This window comes from Strix uralensis, chromosome 1 (assembly GCF_047716275.1).
Source record: "Strix uralensis isolate ZFMK-TIS-50842 chromosome 1, bStrUra1, whole genome shotgun sequence".
NCBI lineage: Eukaryota > Metazoa > Chordata > Aves > Strigiformes > Strigidae > Strix > Strix uralensis.
In genome coordinates, this window is record NC_133972.1 from 92907400 (window position 1) to 92926889 (window position 19490).

Consider the following 19490-nt stretch of genomic DNA (forward strand, 5'->3'; position numbering starts at 1 on the left):
TTTTCCATGTTGTTCAACTACTTGAGGGACCAGAGTGGAATGAGTGCTTCAGGAGGTATTAGGAATTTTTATTCTGTTGCACAGCTATATTCAACACGGAAACACATTCCAGCTGTAGTCTGAAGAGGGGTGTAACTAATATCTATTTCTATAGTTTCAGTACTAGTAGTCAACAGTTCAAAACTGTTGTTAATTTTATTCTTCTTTATAAAAATACAGAAGTGTAGTTTCATTAAAATGCTAGAGTGTTTGAGTGACAAGCCCCAGTACTACACAGTCATTTAGAGAACTAAATTTTCAAGGTCAGTGAAGGTATGGATTTGGAAGAGCCATAAGAACAGCACTAACAAATTCAACAAATTTTTTTTCCTATTCGCAAAATAGGATGTTGAACAGAGGAGTCAAATTCCATTTTTCACACTGATGCAAGTTAGAACAAAATATTCTTTTGACTTACAAACATATCCGCAAGATCAGCTTATCTTGTAAGTGTGATACAAGCTCTGAAAGGAGACAGAATTATGGAAGTTCTTTTCATGTGAGAAAGAGGGAGGCCACGGAGATGTTTGGCAAATCAGGAGATCAGACCACATAAGACTGAGGCTACTTTTTGGTTTGTTTATTGCACACTTCAAAAATCAAAATCATATGACTTATATTCTTCCATATTAACAGAAGTGATAAACTTAACTGATACCATCCCAAGATCTGAGGTGCAATTCAAAGCTGAGATGTATAATAAGGTGTAAAGTAGATTTCCTCTACCCTCACTGAGTACCATATGGTATAAATGGGAATAGAGAGGTCATGAACAAGGCATGGGTTAAATTAGTTAAGATGCAATCCTTAATACATACATAGAACAATATTTTGAGGGTGAAACACCTCTCTTAGACAGCCATACTTGCAAATATAGCAAGTTCAACAAATGATAGGAAACATCTGCTGAGAGTTGTTTGGCAGGAGAAAAATAGGAACTGCATTTCATCACAGAAGAACCTTTAACAGGTTAACGGTACCCTTCCCCATGGTAAAATCTGTTATTCCAGTCACATTCCAATCTGATATATGTCTAACATCTTTAAAAATAACATCCACTTTGTATTCCATAGCTTCTTTATGAGGAACATAGAGCTGTATCGTGCCTTTGTCATCAGGCAGTGTTTCCTCTAACTGGAGACTGCACTGAAGTCTAGAAATGCTATACTGTTGTTTATAGCTCACTGGAATACCCTTTCGTGCCTTATATTTATCAATGAATGTCCCAGACAACAGGCAGCTTTCTACAAATGCCAAAAAGCAAATCAGTCTAGCACCCTGCAGATCACTATAAACATGACAATAGCCTTTGTTAGCATAATGTATTATAATGCATTTTGTAGTGGGTCTCTGAGTTTAGTAATCCCTGTCAGCAACCAGAATAAATGGAGATGGAGCTTCCAGAAGATGCAGTTACTTTTCAAGAACTACTAGCATTCAAACTCACACATGCAGCATCCGAAACAAAATCTCATGAACAGTCTTTCGTCACAATCATTTGTGAAAGTCAAGTGCATGAAAAGATGAAAGAGAAGTTGAACTGAGCGCTAACAGTTTGATACTTTCACCACTAAAACAAAGATTTGGTGCATTCTCTCAGGCTTGTCAACAGCAGAAGTTTTTGAGGTGTAACCTGTTAATATGCCTACGCGCTGAATTTGCTAGCTGAGAATAGCAAGGTTCCACATGGAAGTAAGCGCAGCTACTTATGAAAAGTGTTTAAACTGCAAGAGAGAGGGCTTTTGGCTTTTTTTTAATGCACAACTGGATTGAAAAAAAGTCACTAATTTTTGATGTGTTGTATGCACAACATAATGCTGCATGGGATGAAGGTGCACCACAGTTACTGAACTCCTGAAGTGCCAGCAGCTCAGACCGTGCAGCCGGAGAAGGGCATCTCTTACTCTGCACTTGCCCTGCTCTTTGTGTACTTTCCTTCAGCAACCCCCAGTGACCTTTAGCAGGAAGACGGTACTCATCTAGCTGGAGCTTTGATCTGATCTAGTACAGCTGTACTGATTTGCTTATGGTGCTGTAAATTATTGACATATTTAGTAAAGTCTTTCAAATTTTACTGCTGTAGATCAGTTAAAGGCACATTACTCAATAACAGCCCTTCAGATCAGTTCAAATTATTAAAACACTTCCAGAAATGCTTAGGCTACTGTTGTTTATACAGAGATAACACCACCATAATAAATATTACTGTCTTTATTCAGGCCTGTGTCTTCTCTGTAGGGTTCCACTCTCCTATTTATATCTTCATTTTTTCCTATATTTTTAAAGCACTCATCATTGTTCAGTTAAATGATCAAAGGCTTTAACAAAACTATCCTTTAATATCATGCTGCACTCATACCATAAGATAACAGAAAAGCAAATCAACTCTGTTGCTAGAATTCCACAAGCAAAGTCCTTACTCCCAAAGCATTAAAATGCTTCAGCCTCAGTAGAGGTGCCAAATACAATATTCATTACTGTATAAAGCCATTGCAGCCAACTGCAATTGCAACCTGAAGCTGCAGTGCCTTTATGCATGTGTCTTGCTAGCCTGTGCAGAAACTTTTACTGTTTCATCTTCACCTCTTGATCAGATTAAAATAAGGTATAACTGTAACCCTACCCAAGCCTATCTGCTCTATTTTTAACCTTGTAGACACGCAGAAAGACGTAGGGAGGAGGGAGAAACAAACAGCGTTTAACTAAAAGAAAGATAGGAGACATACTGTAGCTAAGTCTATTTCCTAAAAATCTTTCCTGATCTGAGCCCTGGGAAGTTAGTGCCGCATACTCCAATAGGCCCCATGTCTAACTGTGTGTGCCACACCCCGTTTCACTGGGCTACTTGCATCATTTCATCTGTTACCATCTTCTCCGGTCTCCTCTCTGATCAGTCTTCACCCTTTACCAAGGTAAATCACAAACATCATACAGACCACTCAGCATCACCAAAGAGCTTCATCCTGTTTTTAATATACCTCATCTGTAATAAAATCAGAACCCAAAATACCTTCCCTCCTTTGCGTGTTTAGTGTTACTGTTTTCCTGAAGTAGAACCTAGTTTTTTCCACTACATTTTGAATTTGTGTTTGAAATAATACAGAAACTTCCTAAGTTGCAAATACTCTAGAAGTTAAATTGCAGAGGGCTTGCATGATGCAAAGCATTAATTTCTTTTCCTGAGGCTTTGTTCCCTGTGCCCTCATAAGAGAGCAGAGAGGAATCTCTTCACAAAATGAAACTAGTTATCAATATTGCAACAAAAAAGACAGAAATATGCTGAGACAGAAATAGAAGGGCCTTCTGCTGCTATGCCTCACCTCCTCAAACTGCTTATTCTTGAGCTTAGCAGGCACTGCTGTCTGTACCCACCAGCTGCTATATAAGTGCTCTTTGAAGCCATTTATCAGCACTGACTCTCTGCTGATGATGGGGGAGGGTGAGGAGGACTGCAGTTTGCAACAGCTGAGGAGGAATGACTGCATACCACCTGGGTATAAGTCATTAGCCCTGATTTGCAAACTGACCTTCCTCCCGTAAGAGCTGGATGGAGATTGAGTGTGTTCTTATTAAGGCCAGAAACAAACTTTTAACTTCAAAGTGAACAGCACTGAGAACAATGCTTTTAGTCACTCATTTGCTTGTCTGTCTAACCATGTTAGAATACTCTTTTAAGTGGCTGAAGAAGGAAAGACTGCTCTGTTTGCCTGTTACTAGCAGTGGGCAGACTCTGCTGTTAGCATAGATGTATGGAATCTTGCAGCAGCAGTAACTATACTGCTTAGTAGGATGCTAATAGCATTGTGCAGTACAACCAGCGTAAGGTCTTTGCTTTCATGAAAACAGCAAATTACAATTGAAGAGTGGACATCTTTGCATCTTATTTTGTTTATTGGACTTTGAAGAAAGATTTGACAAAATATGCCCTGTATTGTTGCTTTACAGGTCATTTGCAGTAAGAGTACAAATCACTGCAGTCTGCCTAATGGTGTCTGCAACAATGAAAAGAATTTACTCTGTCACTGTACAGTTACTTTTTAATAACTGGAATCTCAGCCACACAACCTTCTCTGCTCTAGATTGTCCCCTCTGCTTCAGTTGTACCCTGTACAAGTAGTTTGTCAGGGAGAGAGAAGGGCTGGCTAAAAGAAAAAGAATCCATGCTAAGTTAATTTGTCTTCTGTTCTTACCTTCCTCTACTTACTATTCTCTGTATAGGTGATGGATATACAGTGCAAGACAGCATCAAATTAGTCAAATAAAACATTCAATTGTGAAAAATAAATAATGGTTCCTCCCCAAGAAGTGGAGAAGAAGACTGAAGATGAGCCTTTTGCAGGACGGTGAAATATTTTGTTCACCACAACAGGCAGTCAGAACGCGAGACCTCCCACAGGCCACTCGGTCATAGACCTTGGGAAACTTCTGTGGTCTGGGTACTCGTAGGCTAAAAAGAAAGGACAGTCTCTGGCACATAGCCAAAGAATGAGAGTGAAATCCCAGCTGTCTTGGAGGTAGTAGGACTTCAAAGGCTAGCTTTAAGAGCCATCTGAACATGTAGGGATGTGACCACTGGATAAAAAAAGAAGAGCTAGATACTGTGATACTAGCTTGTAGGCCGAATTATAAGAGAGTGGTTGTAGAGTCTTACAGAGCCATCAGATTGTACAGCCAGTGCGTATAATTTACCTGGTACACTGGTTTGTAACCTGACAAGAGCAGTGCCAGAGCATTTCAGGTCACAAGTTTTGCCCCATTCAGTCAGCTTGCTTCCTTAACATCTGCTTTACTGTGACAATAACAGGAAGAAAAAGCTTTTTTAATCACAAAACCAAGCTAAATAACAAAGTAGATCAGATCTCTGGGTCTTGGAATACTTCAAACCTTTAGTTACTAAAACATTTGATAAGCTGTTTAGGAATATGGGTGTCTTAACCAGAACAAGTTCTGTAAAAATCAAGTTTCTTACTGTTTTTGTAACAATTAGACCATTCACGTACAACCATTTGCAGGCACCATAAAAATTCTTTTTATGTGCGTCAGTCTTGGTATGTAAAAAACATGAAGAGTAGGAATTGCTTCTGAAGTTAACATGCCTCTCTTATGTACACTTATGTACTCTGTGTATTTGAATGCAAGCTAAGTATAAATATACTGTATGTATATTTATCATCAGTAGAGATATCTACCCATCAGTAAGAAAAATGTTTTAGACCAGGAGGGCCTATCTTTTGTTGTGCTTACTTTCTGAAATATAAACATTTCTTAATTTTGTTCTTCCTAGCTCTGTTTTGTGATGTTTTGGACGCCAAACGTGTCAGAAAAGATTTTAGTTGACATAATTGGAGTAGACTTCGCTTTTGCAGAGCTGTGTGTTGTTCCTTTGCGCATCTTCTCCTTCTTTCCAGTTCCAGGTAAAAACCAAGAAAATAAAAACACTAACTTCAAAACCAAACCAGCTGTGAGGTGTGGTCAGAATCTGGCATGTCTGTACATACAAGAGTGGCTAAATGCATGCCTAGCATAAGTAACACCTTTTTATTGAAGCTGGTGTAGACGAAGACTATTTACATCAGTAGTCAAGATGCAAATATTGCAGTAAGAGCTGTCTGTCATTAGGTGGATTTCTGACTGTCAGAAGTAAAGACTGAATTCTGTTTAGTGTAGTTGACCGAGAACACACACATGAATGGCAGTGTGCCAAGACTGAAATTAACTATTTGGAATAGTTTCTAGGACCACCTCCACAGTAACATCACCTCCATTAGTCTCCCCTTCTGCTGCCAGACTCAGCGGCTCTTTCATATATCATCAGAGCATAAACAATATAGAATAAAGTTAATGCCCCTATTCAAGAGAGAGGCAAGCTTGACAGTGATAATCAAAATGTTTCCCCTCAAAAAATTTCTAACTTCCATGATTAAATGCTGCATCATGTAGTGTTTTCTCCTTATATGACAAGACAGTTTTGTAATAAAGGTAAAGTACAAATACAAGAATAGGTTCATGTAGATATCTTTTTCTGTGCCTAGCTGTTACACCATGTACCACACAGGAACTAGAGGGAAAATTTTCCTTGGTATGATTTCTCTTTAGGGAAGGGGATAGGGGTTTTTTAATGAAAAAAACAGAATGGACCATCTAACAAATTGGTTGTAAGAGAGCAGCTCTTAGGAAAGATTGCTGTCCATAACTGGCTTCTTTTTTTTTTTTTTTTTTTCAAAAATCAGTCTATTAAAGCAATTTGCATACAAGATCCACTTCGTTTCTAGTAGAGTTTCCCAGTGTGCAAAGTTACCAGAAACAAGTTTCACCATGGTTATTTCTGAACAGTGCTCTCTGCATGAAAAAGCTTCATATGAGATGACTGACACTTTTTTTACTACTCTTGCCTCCCTTTCTCCCCATCCCCTCCCCTTCCCCTGTTTATGAACAGTGACTGTCAGAGCGCACTTGACTGGTTGGCTGATGACTCTGAAGAAGACATTTGTGTTGGCACCCAGCTCCGTGCTGCGGATTATTGTCCTCATCGCTAGTCTCATTGTGCTGCCTTACTTGGGGTAAATCATTATTCTCCACAGAGCTTTCCTGCTCATTCCTTTTCCCTATCACTTGATAGCTGAATTTGCATAACTCAGAACATTTTCCCCAAATACTAACCATAATATAAAGCCTAAATTGCATCAATGTCTGGAAAAGAAACATTTACAGATTTAGAAGTGTGATTGCTCTAGACAGGCACGATAGTGATGTCCCTTTTGAAAAAATACAAAATGTCAAAGAGGCAAAAACATGTCCTAGGGGGAATTTATTTCAATGTTATTAAATGCACTGTTAAGAAAACTAATGGAAGAATATCTTGTTTATAAGTTAAATAATCTATTCTACAGCACTCTGTACAAGACTTTAAATTCTTAGTCCATAATTTGATTCAGAATGTGGCTCTTTTACTAAACAGTGAAGCCATTAAGAAACAGAAAAGTTCTTTCAAATACCAGTTATTCTCTTTGCCAGTGTATTATGTCTTCGAAGGAAGTATTTCTAACAACAGATTGGTTCTATATGCCAGTGAAAATATAATTATGAATCATTCATTCTCACACAACCATGACTACTTTCTTTTTATGCCACCCACAGAGTTCATGGAGCCACTCTTGGTGTAGGATCCCTTCTAGCTGGTTTTGTAGGAGAATCCACCATGGTTGCAATAGCAGCCTGTTACGTCTATCGGAAACAGGTAAGAATTGGGCTCTGCAGGATCTGGTGAAAACAGTTGATAAATATAATGGATTTTAGTTCAGATTAAGAGTACACTTTTGAAATACAACTCCCCAGCATCTCCATTTACTGAATTCGTTTAGCTTCCCTGTGCGGTCTCAAGAGTGTGCAACTTGGGAATTCTTTGGGTTGAAGTAAAACAAAAAGGTGCCCACTCCAGCTGCTAGTGGACATTCAGGCTGTGGGACTAGGCCATGGGACACGCTGCTTTGAAGTAAACCTCTTGCTTCTCAAAACATGTGTATCATGGATATCATGACCTTACCACCACCTATTTTGCACTGTAGATCAGCTACTACAGTGCAACATAGCTTCTTTATGTAGACAAAGGAACCACTCATCCAAGCTTACTATATCTGTGTGTGTGTGTATATATATCTATATGTATACTTTTATTTCTTTATGAAACCAGCTCTGCTGAAAATGGACAAAAGTACAGTAGCTTTTTTTTTTTTGCCATCTAAAGAAGTGGCTTAAAACAAGATATACTTCTGCAGCAGTAGAGGATAGGAGCTTACAAAACAGGTGATAGGCATACTTTTACATATGTCACACACTACAATCCTGCATATACGGAGGACTAGTGAAACACGGATTTCAAAGAATATTCCACTCAATGAAGTCAAACACAGGATAAATATTGGCTGGGTGACTGGGTACATCTCAGTACCTGCATGTTGTGTCCTTCCAGTTATGTTTTCAAGGCACTGTATAGGGCACCAGGTCCTTCTTACTAAAGGCCAAGTGAAGATGCCCACCACTTCTATTTTTAGCAAAAAAACTACAGAAGGTGGAGTATCTAAAAGCCTCATGTTGGAACAAACTAAAACCAGTTTTGATGTGTATTAACAGTGCAGGCCATGGCCAAAAACAAATTGTACAAGGTTCGTAAGAAAATAGAAGACCTTGATCTCTGTCATGATTGGTCTGTCATGTTTTTCATGAGAACCAATGAGTAAAACCTGTAGGCACTGAAATGGCTGTGATGGCTTGTGGTTTCACAACATGTATCTGTTTGGACTAACCCCCTCATTGCTTGTTTGTTACAGTAGTAGCTCATAGAGTGTTCCTGGCTAGGGACATGGTGCTTAATTTTTTGCAGTGATGAAGGCAGGTACTAGGAATAATAACTGTGCCAACCTAATTTATTCCTTTGTCAGAGTTGGTATGTAGCTGACAGCATCATCTCAACAGCCAGTGTGACAGTGGCAGAGCCATCCAGTAGCTGTATACACCAACTTGTTTTCACCTACAGTGGTAATAAGTGGGCAGCGTTTGAGGGCTGCAAAATGAATGTTATGTAGACACCTCTGAAATTTTGAAACTCTGATATGCCCAACTCAGCTGAATCATTAATACCTGTGGGGGATTTTTTTGTCAGCTGTACAAGTGTTTTCTGTAAAACTAATCAGCCTGCTGAGAAACGGGTAACAAGGAACAGATGCTTCAACTTGTTTTGTAGTGGGGCTGCATGCTTCTTAGCTTTACTAATCCAGGACATCCTGGATGAATCATAGGACTCTTGAATGCCCTCCTGCTCCTGCTAGCCAAAAATACTCTAATATTACTTGGCCTTGTTGGGGTGGGGAATCACAGTGGATCAGCAATACCAAGAAAAGCCAGAATGCTCACAACTGTAAAATTCCTGGTTTGACATTTGAGAAATTAGGTTGCCACCTCTGTCTCCCCTGCCTAGAGCATCTTATCTTCTCTCATATTTTGTTTGCTTTTCTTTTTTTTTAATAAAAAGTCTGTGATGTAAAAGATTCCAGATGCTCTCTTCCCTCTAGTCATGCTGGAGCCTGTTTTGGATGTTGCTTAGCATAAGAAATGCCTCTATTATTGGATTTATGTTAGAAAGGAGAAAACTGAGCCCCAGGAAGGTTATGGAAACCTTCTAAGTTAAGCCAGCTTATTAGTGACAAGCCACAAATATGACACAAATATTCTAGCTTTTAATAACACCATCTCGCTTCTCCCAGTGCCCAGAGTTTGTAGGACTGTGTTCATGCACCACTTACTGACAGGTTTCTGAATGCTTGTTTCAATCTAGAAAAAGAAGCGGAATGAGAATGAAACAGCTACTGAAGGTGAAGACTCTGCAATGACCGATATGCCTCACACAGAGGAAATGACAGACATCGTAGAAATGAGAGAAGAGAATGAATAATAAATGGGATGCAATTGTTCTCTGCAGGGACGATTGGAGTGACACTTCAGCATCTTGTCGTCTCTCATACGTTTTTGTTTGTTCGTTTTTATTTTTGTAATAAAGAGGCCTTGATTTAAAAGGTTTCAGATAAATTCTCTAGCATACTGAGTATGCTCTCACTGATGAGGGACCTAAAAAGAGGTCTTTGCTTTTTTTTTTTCCAATTGAATTTGTTTTCTCACTCCATGCAAACATAAAAGATACAATTGCATCACTGTAGAGTCTTCCTTATGCATCCACCTTCTCTGGACAATCTGCATTTGTCAACCAAAGCCCTGCTCTCTGTGCGTGTGTGTGTGTGTGTGCGCGCGCGTGCATGCACTTGCACGCTCGCACATGCACACATGCCACTGGCTCAATGCTACTGCCATAATCCTACTCCCTCCCCTCTTTCCTTTTCCTTCCTTTTCTTTATGAGAAATGTAAAGGAAAAGAAGTTTGGAATACAGAGCTTTATTTTACTTGCTTGAAAATGACTTTGCTACATAAACTAATATACTATGGTGAACTATATCTTTTTGTTTGGCCTCATCACTAGAGATTATACTGCACAGGGTACAAGACAGGGAGGAATGTGTAAGTCTCCACATACAAAGTGGAGAAAAACAGGTTCCTCTCTCATGTTAAAAGTGTGTGGATGTGTATATACACACACAGGTACATAGACAGAGACATATATATATTTATATATATATATGCATACAATAAATGAAATACACACAGGACAAGAACTCTATTTAGCTTTCGTTCCATCAGAAAGTTAGTAATCTTTTGAAAAATGTAAACATTTAATTCAGAATTTTCTTGAATCGTTAAGCCCCACCTTACATATAATTTTTCTTTAGAAAAAAACCCATGCACTTTCCTCTTGTGAAGAGGGTGATGGCAACTGGTAGACTTTGACTGTATTTGAATTTAAAAAAATAAATATTGACAAGCTTTACCAAAGTTCTTGTCCACTGATTTAACTTTAATTTTTAATGGTTGATTTGCTCTATATACTTATTTCTGGTGCCTATATATTTTAAAAAAATCAGATAAGGTATGCAGGATACCTTGGTATATCGCATTACTACACATAGCTCCATGAAATTTTTTCTATAAAGATGTACACATACTCACACACGTGTCTGTGTATATGTATATATACATATGCACACAAACACACATATATATATGTTTTGCTATAAAATATTTACCTATGCAGTAGATCAAAATCCATTTGGTGAAGCTCAAGTACTGATGGTCCCCCAAGTTGTTAATTAGGGACTTTGATAATATGTTAGCTCTCAAGGCTAGAGTTGCATGGAAGTGGGAAGCTGCTCCCATCAGTCAGCAAGTGCTGTACTTGGAGAAGGCGGCAGGTGCTGTGTGGTCGTGGTTGGAGTGGGCCTTAAATAACAGGGCATGAAGTCGGTGGGCAACTTGTATTGGGTGGAAATGAAGCCTGTATAAGAGGTGACTGAACCAGAGAGATTTTGGGTGCCACCGGTGATGGCTGCAGCAGCAGCTTGTATTTCTGTGCTCTTCTGTGTTTGGCTGCGGGGCAGCGTTCGTTACTGGTTTGTAGTAGCTTGGTTTCTTTCAGATTTAACCATGCCAGAGTCTGGAAACCATTATCCTCCATGATATATCCATAAGTCAGTTAATTTAAACCTTATTTAGTAAAAGTATATTTTTCTAAGTTATGGAAATGATTATTTAATTGTGGACAAATTCTGTTTCTAGATCTATTTGCCAGGTAGTCCCAGCACTCAGAGAACTGATAAAACTAAACATTACTTCAAATGTTATATCAATATATGTGTATGTAGACATACACATGTGTATAAATATATATATTGTATATTATGTACATTTATTTTAAGCTACAATACATTTCCTATTTTTCCAAGTTCAGCTAAAAATGTCTCTAAAAAACTACAGAGTTGGCTAGTAACCAGTTATGGCCATCATGAAAGGCATTGTATCAATGAACTTTACATCTTACTGTAAACATTTGTACCAATTTGTTACATGTACAAATGCAATCGGAAAAATGTAGAAATTATTGTGTTGAATGGCAGATTTGCAAAATCAATTCATGGTTAATGAGCAGTGGTATTAGGAGGGTAAGACTAAATCCAGTACCCACACACTTTCTGTGCCACCACAAGGTTGTTCTCCTTGTTTCTGATGGTAGTTTAAAAAAAAAGCCCTCAGACAAACTAACTTTGTGCAGTATGTAGACTGTACACATTCATGAATACAGGCTCTCAAACAGTCATATGTATATAATGTGTATATAGACTGTTACAGATCACAGTGGCCATTTGAGGTCTTCTCTGTTCATGTAGTTTCGGTTTCTCCAGTACGTTTGTATCTAAGTCCACAAGATGCAGTTTTTCAGGAACTGTAGAGATAAAGCAAGAAAATATTTTTGTGTAATATTTCTTTTGGTACATGATTAAAATTCAAATGGCAGTATTTTTGAAGAATTTTGAGCATTACCGATGTAGGTTTCAAGGTAGTAATTGCACCAAAAAGTAAAAATTTAAAAACAAAGTAAATGAAACACTGAAGCTTTTGCTTTAGATAGAAGATGAACAAATATAAAAAACTGAATTATTGGTCATACAGAGTTAAGCTAATGGTATTGTAAAAGGTAAATCTTCAACTGTGTGGGTAATACTTAATAGTCCCTTACTTTGCAAGATACCGAATGAGCACAGGAGCGGTGGGATTTGGACAAGAATTCGAGCAGTGACATAAGGACGCACACATCGCATCGCTTCCTGCTTCCTGCGGGTCGTATATTTCTTTACCTTGCTCTGCTGGGTTAACAAAACCTGCCGATGTTTCTGCAGTGGGTGAGTCCCAGCCAGCCCCTCATGCCAGCCCAGGTCCTCGCTGCGTGGGCAGCCAGGATGCTCGACAGGAAGGCGTGTGTCTGAGGAGCATCCTGTCCCCCACGGCCTCTGGCTCTGCTGCTGGGCACTGTTGTCAGGAGCTTCAGCGACTGCCTGAAACCTCACTGCTCTGACACCCAGCCAGTGGCAAATTCAGCTGGGCTGGTGAAGCAGCCAGTCTGGTGGGTTACAGGCTGGGAGTGGGCAGCCGTGCTCTTCAGCTGAAGCCCCAGTCAGCATTACAGAGACATTCCAGTGTCTCTGTCAGGCAGATGCTGGTGCATGCCCTGTCCTGCACCTCTTCCTTCCCAAAAGGATTTTATTGAGTTCTGGTAACATGGCTTAGCTCTCTTGTGTTATTGCTTATGAAGTGGCTATCTGTCTTTGTGATAAATATTTTACAACAGAAACCTGTTAAGTTTCTGTGTTGGAGAGCCAGAGCACACTCATCTCAATGAATTCACATGGACACTTGGCCTTTCCAGACTTTCTTGAGAATTACTGAATTATACAACTGAAGTTACAATAAAAAGAGGAACAAATTTCATCTGCATCCTACATCTTACATTTCAGAACAGCTCACACAGTGAGAAATAAGAGCAAAACACCGATAAGCTGTGAATTAATGTTCCTTGGCTTTTAATATGTATGTAAAATTGTGTTAACTTGTCTTGAGTTTTCCTTTTGCAGAATTAACAGAAAACATTGGGGTTTTTTCCCCCCCTCACTGCCCTAAGCAGGCCTCTCACGCTTACCAAGCAGTGGACTTGATGGAAAAAGCTCTGCATGTCCCAGCCAGTGCTTGAGGCCATTTGGGCGCAGCTGTGGGTTCCCAGGCGTGGGGCAGCCCCGCTCCCCGTCCCCCTGGCACAGCCATGCTGGGCAGGAGCGCTCATTTGCCTGCTTGTTAGATAGAGCCACCCTGAGTGAGAGGATTGGGTGAGTAACAGAGAAGTCTTTTGTTTTCTACTCATTTTGCTGCTAAATATTTCCTTTGAGGGGGAGAGATTTATATCTGGCTCTTGCTCGGTGTTTTGCCGAATCTGCAGCCAGAGAGGGAGCAGCCTGAGACTGAGGGCGAGCTGATGAATGGAGCTGATTCAGGGCAGGCCACGACGCACGAACAGAAACCTTTTGAAGGCGAGAGCGCCTTCTTTTGTGGGATGGCGCCTCGTGCTTAAAAAGAAGGGAGAAAGGATGCTTTCAGGCCAGGGCGCCCGGAGTCTCCGGGCATAGTTTTGCATTGGGTTGCAAGGTGGCAACGGGAACGGGGTGTCCAGTAGCTCCAGCATCCCGGCCCTGCCGGCGACATCCTCGGCAAAATGCAGGACAGGGCAGGGGGTGGCGAGGTGGTGGTATTGGCTCTGTCTGTCACTGAGATTTGGTGGTTGTGACATGGTCAGCATGGGTTTGAGTGCAGCTGGATGTAACCTGAGCATAGTTGCAGTAGCCATTAGTGTATTGGAAAGCCACGCATATGTATATGAGTGTGCGTATGAAAGTGTTGCATAGGCATTTTTATTACAGCCTTTATATAGTTCATTGGAACAAGGATTCAAGTCTAAACATGATCTTAATGTGGGACTAATACTAAGCAGTTCAAAAAAAAATTGCAATTTAAAGCTACATAAAAGAGTAAATAAAACACACTTTAGCAGGCCTTATACCAGTAAGATAAACCATGATTTAGATCAGTAAGCTGGAATGGGAGAGGACATGTTGAAAAGCTTATGGGTATTGTATATTCATCCTAAAGACAACATTGCATGGCATGGAGATGAGTGAATCAGAGGGTAGAAACCAGAGCTGTGGCTGCTGCCATTTCTCTTTTAGCTGCCCTGGAGAGGGACAGAAGGATGAGGAGCAATGAGTCCGTAAGACACCACTTCTGCATATTTTGGTTTCTGAGTGGTGGAACCATCAGAGAGATGAGTATGAAACATCTTAGATTATTCAAGCATAAATAAACCAGCATGCAGGTCTTATAACATGCAGAGAGAAGGGACTACATGGCTTGCTGTTTCTGAGTAACTGTCAGGGCTGCATTAGGGAAATGTCACATAAATACTACTTAAACACAAGACAAAATTATCACAATTTTGGTATCAAACTGGCATTTCCCAAATACCAATGTAATCATAAAATGTTAGGATTCCCTTCCCTCATTCCTGTTTGGTTTTTTACTAGAATTCAAGTGCAGAATACCATAGTTTGGGAAGGGAGCAAGCTCCTGTGGAGAGGAGCTGCGGTACAGAGCAGGCTGTGGGGGCTCATGGCAGAGCCCGGATGGGAAGAGGAGCTCAAATACATTCTGTGCCTTGCAACACATTGTATTCAATTGCAGCCTGACAGCGTCATGAATCAAGGCAGAACTGTCAGCTTAGCAGCAAACTCAGTCCAAGCGTGGTCACGACCTGCAGCAGCACTGCAGAGCAGCGGGAGGGTGTGGGGTGCAGGGGGAGCCCTGGCTCTCCGCTTGGGTTTGGACAGCTTGTGTAGATTTGCTTTGGAGAGCCAAGTTCAATTGTCGGTGAGTAGATGCACTCCTCAGCAAAACCATTGCCAGAATTCTCAGTAATTGGCACCTTCTGAACAAAAAGGCCAAAGACAAAATACGGGGGCAAAGAGATCAAGCTGTAAGCTCAGCTTGGAGTGCATACTCACACAGAAGGGCATTTTGGCTGCAGCTTGTGCAAGGTAATTGTATGGTTAGAGAGTGAGCTTCAGCCTCAGCATTTCATAATCAAGATATCCACTCTATCTCAGAAGAATTGTGGTATATTTTTAGGTGCTCTTTTGTCTTTGTAACCCTGAGGGGAAAGTTTTCCTCAGTATTCCCAAGCCTTGTCACTGCTCAAATCAATTTATTAGTTTTACCTCATCATTATTTTCTGTCATTCCTAGTTCAACATCTTCAGACGTTTCCTTATTTTCTTCTGAAGGGTCCTGCTAGGCTTATTTTGTCTGTTGACATTTTGAGAAGGAAAATGTAATCGTCATGCTGACTGAATGTCAAGTAATGCCGTGATTAAAAAGTAGCTTACAACAAAACTCTTCTTTGACGGACTGTTTTTTACTTTCCATTTGCTAAGCTGAAAAGGAGAGTCAAGAAGTAGAAGGAATTGGGGGGTGTCTTTATTTAAAATCAAGAATTAAAAGAATTAATTCATTACTTAACTCCAGCCACTTTGTGACTTTCTAATGATCCATAAGACCATGACCCAAACTTTTCCAGCAAAGTTAGCACTGCATCCCCAGAGCAGCACAGAATAGTTTGATGCACTGGGAAACAAGACTTCATATATTTCACAACTAAATATATAACTTAATGAGTTGGAGAGCCTGATTAACAGGGACAATCCATTAAGTTTAAAATTCAGCTGGATGTGAGCAGCCTGATCCAATGTCTAAGGTGGCCCTGCTTTGAGTGGGAGGGCTAGATGACTCCCTGCAGTCCCCTTCTGACCTAAATTGTTCTCTGATTCAGTCAGGAACCTAGAGAGGTCCCTTCATCTTAAGGGACTTGAGACTGCTTGGCTTGTTTAGGCTTTCAGTTCAGGGTTGAGAGACAGTGCTTCCTAGGGCTCTACAATATAGAGCAAAAATCTGAGCTGCACAGATTCTTTTGCTGATGACAAAACTTTAATATTGCAGAGCCAGCTGTAAAGTACCCTCCCACCCTCTGGGAGCCCACAAGGAGGGCAAAGTGAAAATAAGCTATTGTATCTGCAGATGAAATATTTGAGTACTGTACTGCACTTTTTCAATTAACTCTCTAACCGCCTGAAACCAGAAAGCAATTGCATTTACTACCCGCTGCCTCCATTCCATGTCCATCATTCAGCATTCAAAAAAAAGCTACCCTTTCTGATAACTCCCCTTTATAATCAAGGTAATGCAAAGTAAATACTTACACTTATGTAATCAAACAGCTCAGCGTGTCTACAAATGAGAGCATATAAATCCCCTCTTAGGAAAGGATGTATTTTAAAATTGAAACTACAGCTTTATCCATAATTCAGCAAAAGCACAACAGAAAAGCAATGAAAAAATTGAAGAACTGAAAAAAAATAATTGTAATTGCATGAATTTTTAATATGAATACTGCCTGGGTGGAAAGTGTATGGTACACATGCAGAAAACAGCAGAGCCTGCATTGCTGAACTTTGTAGTTTGCTCTGCAAAGCAGCACTAATGTAACTCTGCTTTTGTGTCCTATTACGATAAACAAAAAATCCTTCCTAAGCTATAATGAAACAATTGGAAGGCTACAGGCAATAAGCTTGCTGGTTACTTAGATCAACTGATTTTTATCTGCAGAGTTTGCAAGCACCTCAAAATTGCAAAAGCAAAACCTCCAAAAAAGTTGAAAGTACATATGCATTTTTGTAGATGACATACTTTTACTTATTACCATCAACAAGCTCTTTAAAATCAATCTAATCACCCTTTAAGTAATGTAGTTCAAAGTGCGCTTCACTTACTTTAGGTTTAATAAAGATCTACCTGCAATATCTTGTATATTTTTAAAAAGCAAGCGCACAAGATGCAAAATTCAACCTGTTTTTAAATTTGGCAGAAACCCCCACCACTGTCATAAGGCAATCAAGCTTAGATCATGGCAGGTTTTGATCTTCCAGAACATTGCTCTCGCTGCTCCATTATTTTAGACCAGCTTTGGGTGTTGCTGCTTTTGTTTGCTCCACCTTTGTTTCTTGAAGCCAGGAGCCTATGGAGGGTTTGTGGTAAGAGACACAGGAGTGGCTGGAGGACCCCAGAGCTCCTCTGCTGAGAGGGAGGATGGCTTGAGGCAGGAAGCACAGAGCTCCTTCAGAAAGATGCAGTTTGATGCCTTGTCACTCCATCGCTGGGCGTGAGCGGCAGTGAGTGATCCTCCCTGGAGCTGGCTGTTGGGAGGAGAAAACAATAGATGTTGCCCATTGTTGGTGGGCTTGAAGTTGGGATTGCAGGCAGTGTCGGAGCCTCCTATGCTGCTTGTGTTATTTGTTCTGCAACACTGGCAGAGCACGTTACTACCACAGGCCACAGAAATCCAAACTGGAGACCAAGGACTCAACTCTGTGTGGTAGAATGGCTGATATGTGTTTAAAGGTGCTTGGGCAGCACAGCCTAGCAGCGTTCCCAAAACTTGAGAAAGCCTTACTTCACCTATATTGGACAGAAAGCTGTTGGGAGTGCCTGAGGAGGAGCACATGTGAGTAAGTGAGTGTGGAGGAGTGAGTGTGTCTATGTGGCAAGAGAGGGCAACATAGCCACAAATTAGTGAGTTGAAATGTCTTTTGCAAGCACCCTGCACTGCATTACCCTGCAAGGACCATACTGGTGGGCAGAGAGAACCATAACCCCTTCATTTGTCTTCTTTAGTGAAAGGTTCACTGGCCTTCAAAGGTGATCGGGCAGCATTAATAGATACTACTTACTAGATAAAGCCGAACTTCATAGTGCTAGGAGCACAGAAGACAGCAAACTTTGCCACACCTTTTGCAATGGAGAAAGAAGCGAGCTTCACGCATCCTGCTCTCTCCATCTTTGCATTCACTCTAGAATGAAGCTACAAAGGTTGAGCAAAGCCTAAAGGGCAGAGCAGAAGACGAATACTATTTTGTCTTCACAGCAGGAAATCATCATGGAGGAGAACCAAATTGTGTAGAGGTAACCCCCAGAAAGTCTCTCAAAGAAGACGCAGTTTCTGAACAGAGGTTCAAGATAGCTTTGACCACATCATGGGAGGTCAGACTGCACTATTTGTAGAGTAATACTACAAGGATAGCAGGTTCTCCAATTTCAGAGAGGTGCTATCAGGATAAAATTCACTAATGCTGGTGAAAGATCTTGGATACTACAGGGAACAGCGCCACAGAAATGCCTAATACTAAATTCGTGTTTGCATGTTCTAATTGTGCCTTTGGGTTCTCTAAAATTGACTTGTTTTTAGTTTCATGGAAATACTTTTTAAAATTGGGAGTGGGGAGTAGTGTCTGGAAGCAGCATCCTAGACAAGGGCAGCCCGAAGTCTGAAGGCTCTTGCTCAGGAAAGTGGGGAAAGGATGTCTGGGGGCATCTTTTCCCGACCTGGCCCTCTGACCATGAAGTATTCTGCAGGACAATGTCTTGTTCTGTTCTCAGCAGGTTTACAACACTGAAAGAGACAAGAGCAGTAGCTAGCCACACTTAAGGACATGCTGCAGTGACATTGGGATTAAGGTCAATTCTCTAAACACCTTTCTGTAGAGAAAAAGTCCCAGTTTTTCAGTTCATTTCTGTAATTTGAAGGTAAATCTGAGAACTAGGCAAATGCGTATTTCTCCTGAGAGGTATAACTTTTTTAAAATTTCTTTCAGCATATCTTTCAGTATCAGATTCAGATTTTTTCTTTCAGGATAAAGCTGTCATTATGCAAAGCAGTGTGCCTAATAGCCATCTTCAACTACTTAAACAAGTCAATTTTGCAAGGACTGTAGGTGTCAAGCCAGAGCACCATTTGTGACTACAGTACAGGGATCCTAGATTTTAAATGAAATGTTACCTCATGCATAATTTTCTGTCATACTTGTAGAATTCCAGTTGATTTCTCTCAAAATAAGTGTTGCTTTCTGTAATTTGTACACATGCTAAAGCTACTGGTTTGGTTTTTTAATGACCATTTTCCTTTGCTTTAAACATGTGGGTTTTCTTTAAACTCTAAAGAAACCAATGAACATTAAAACTTTGTACATTTTTAAAATGACTGCTAAGGTCAAAAGTATAGAAGTATATGTTACATTAAAATTGAGTGCTGTTTATGTATTTAACAAATGTATGTTTTTGCATTGTTAAAAAGAATGATCTATGCTTTCTTGGCGGGAGGATTTGTGCTCCAATATTGTCCAATAGCTTTCATATTCTAATTACTTTAAGTAAAGTTCTAACAGTTTGCATATGATTCATGATTCTGATTGCTTCTGTTTTATTAGTTCTGATAATCTGACACGGTGTAAAGTGCTCTTCTCATTTGGAACAAGCAAAATATACCTCCTGGTGAGAAATTAATCCAACAAGCAAATTGTTTTTGA

General features: G+C 40.1%; 1 protein-coding gene across 5 annotated transcripts in view; it reads left to right on the forward strand.

Annotated features, from left to right (window-relative positions):
• The window catches only part of ANKH (ANKH inorganic pyrophosphate transport regulator), a 110488-nt gene extending 91128 nt beyond the window's left edge, over nucleotides 1–19360 (forward strand). For all 5 annotated transcript variants that reach the window (XM_074874037.1, XM_074874044.1, XM_074874051.1 and 2 more), the window contains 4 exons: nucleotides 5324–5453; nucleotides 6476–6599; nucleotides 7177–7276; nucleotides 9371–19360. In XM_074874037.1, coding sequence (XP_074730138.1) covers nucleotides 5324–5453; nucleotides 6476–6599; nucleotides 7177–7276; nucleotides 9371–9487 — 471 coding nt within the window. In that variant the 3' untranslated portion in view covers nucleotides 9488–19360. The remainder of the gene's footprint in view (nucleotides 1–5323; nucleotides 5454–6475; nucleotides 6600–7176; nucleotides 7277–9370) is intronic.
• The last annotated feature ends 130 nt before the right edge of the window (nucleotides 19361–19490 follow it).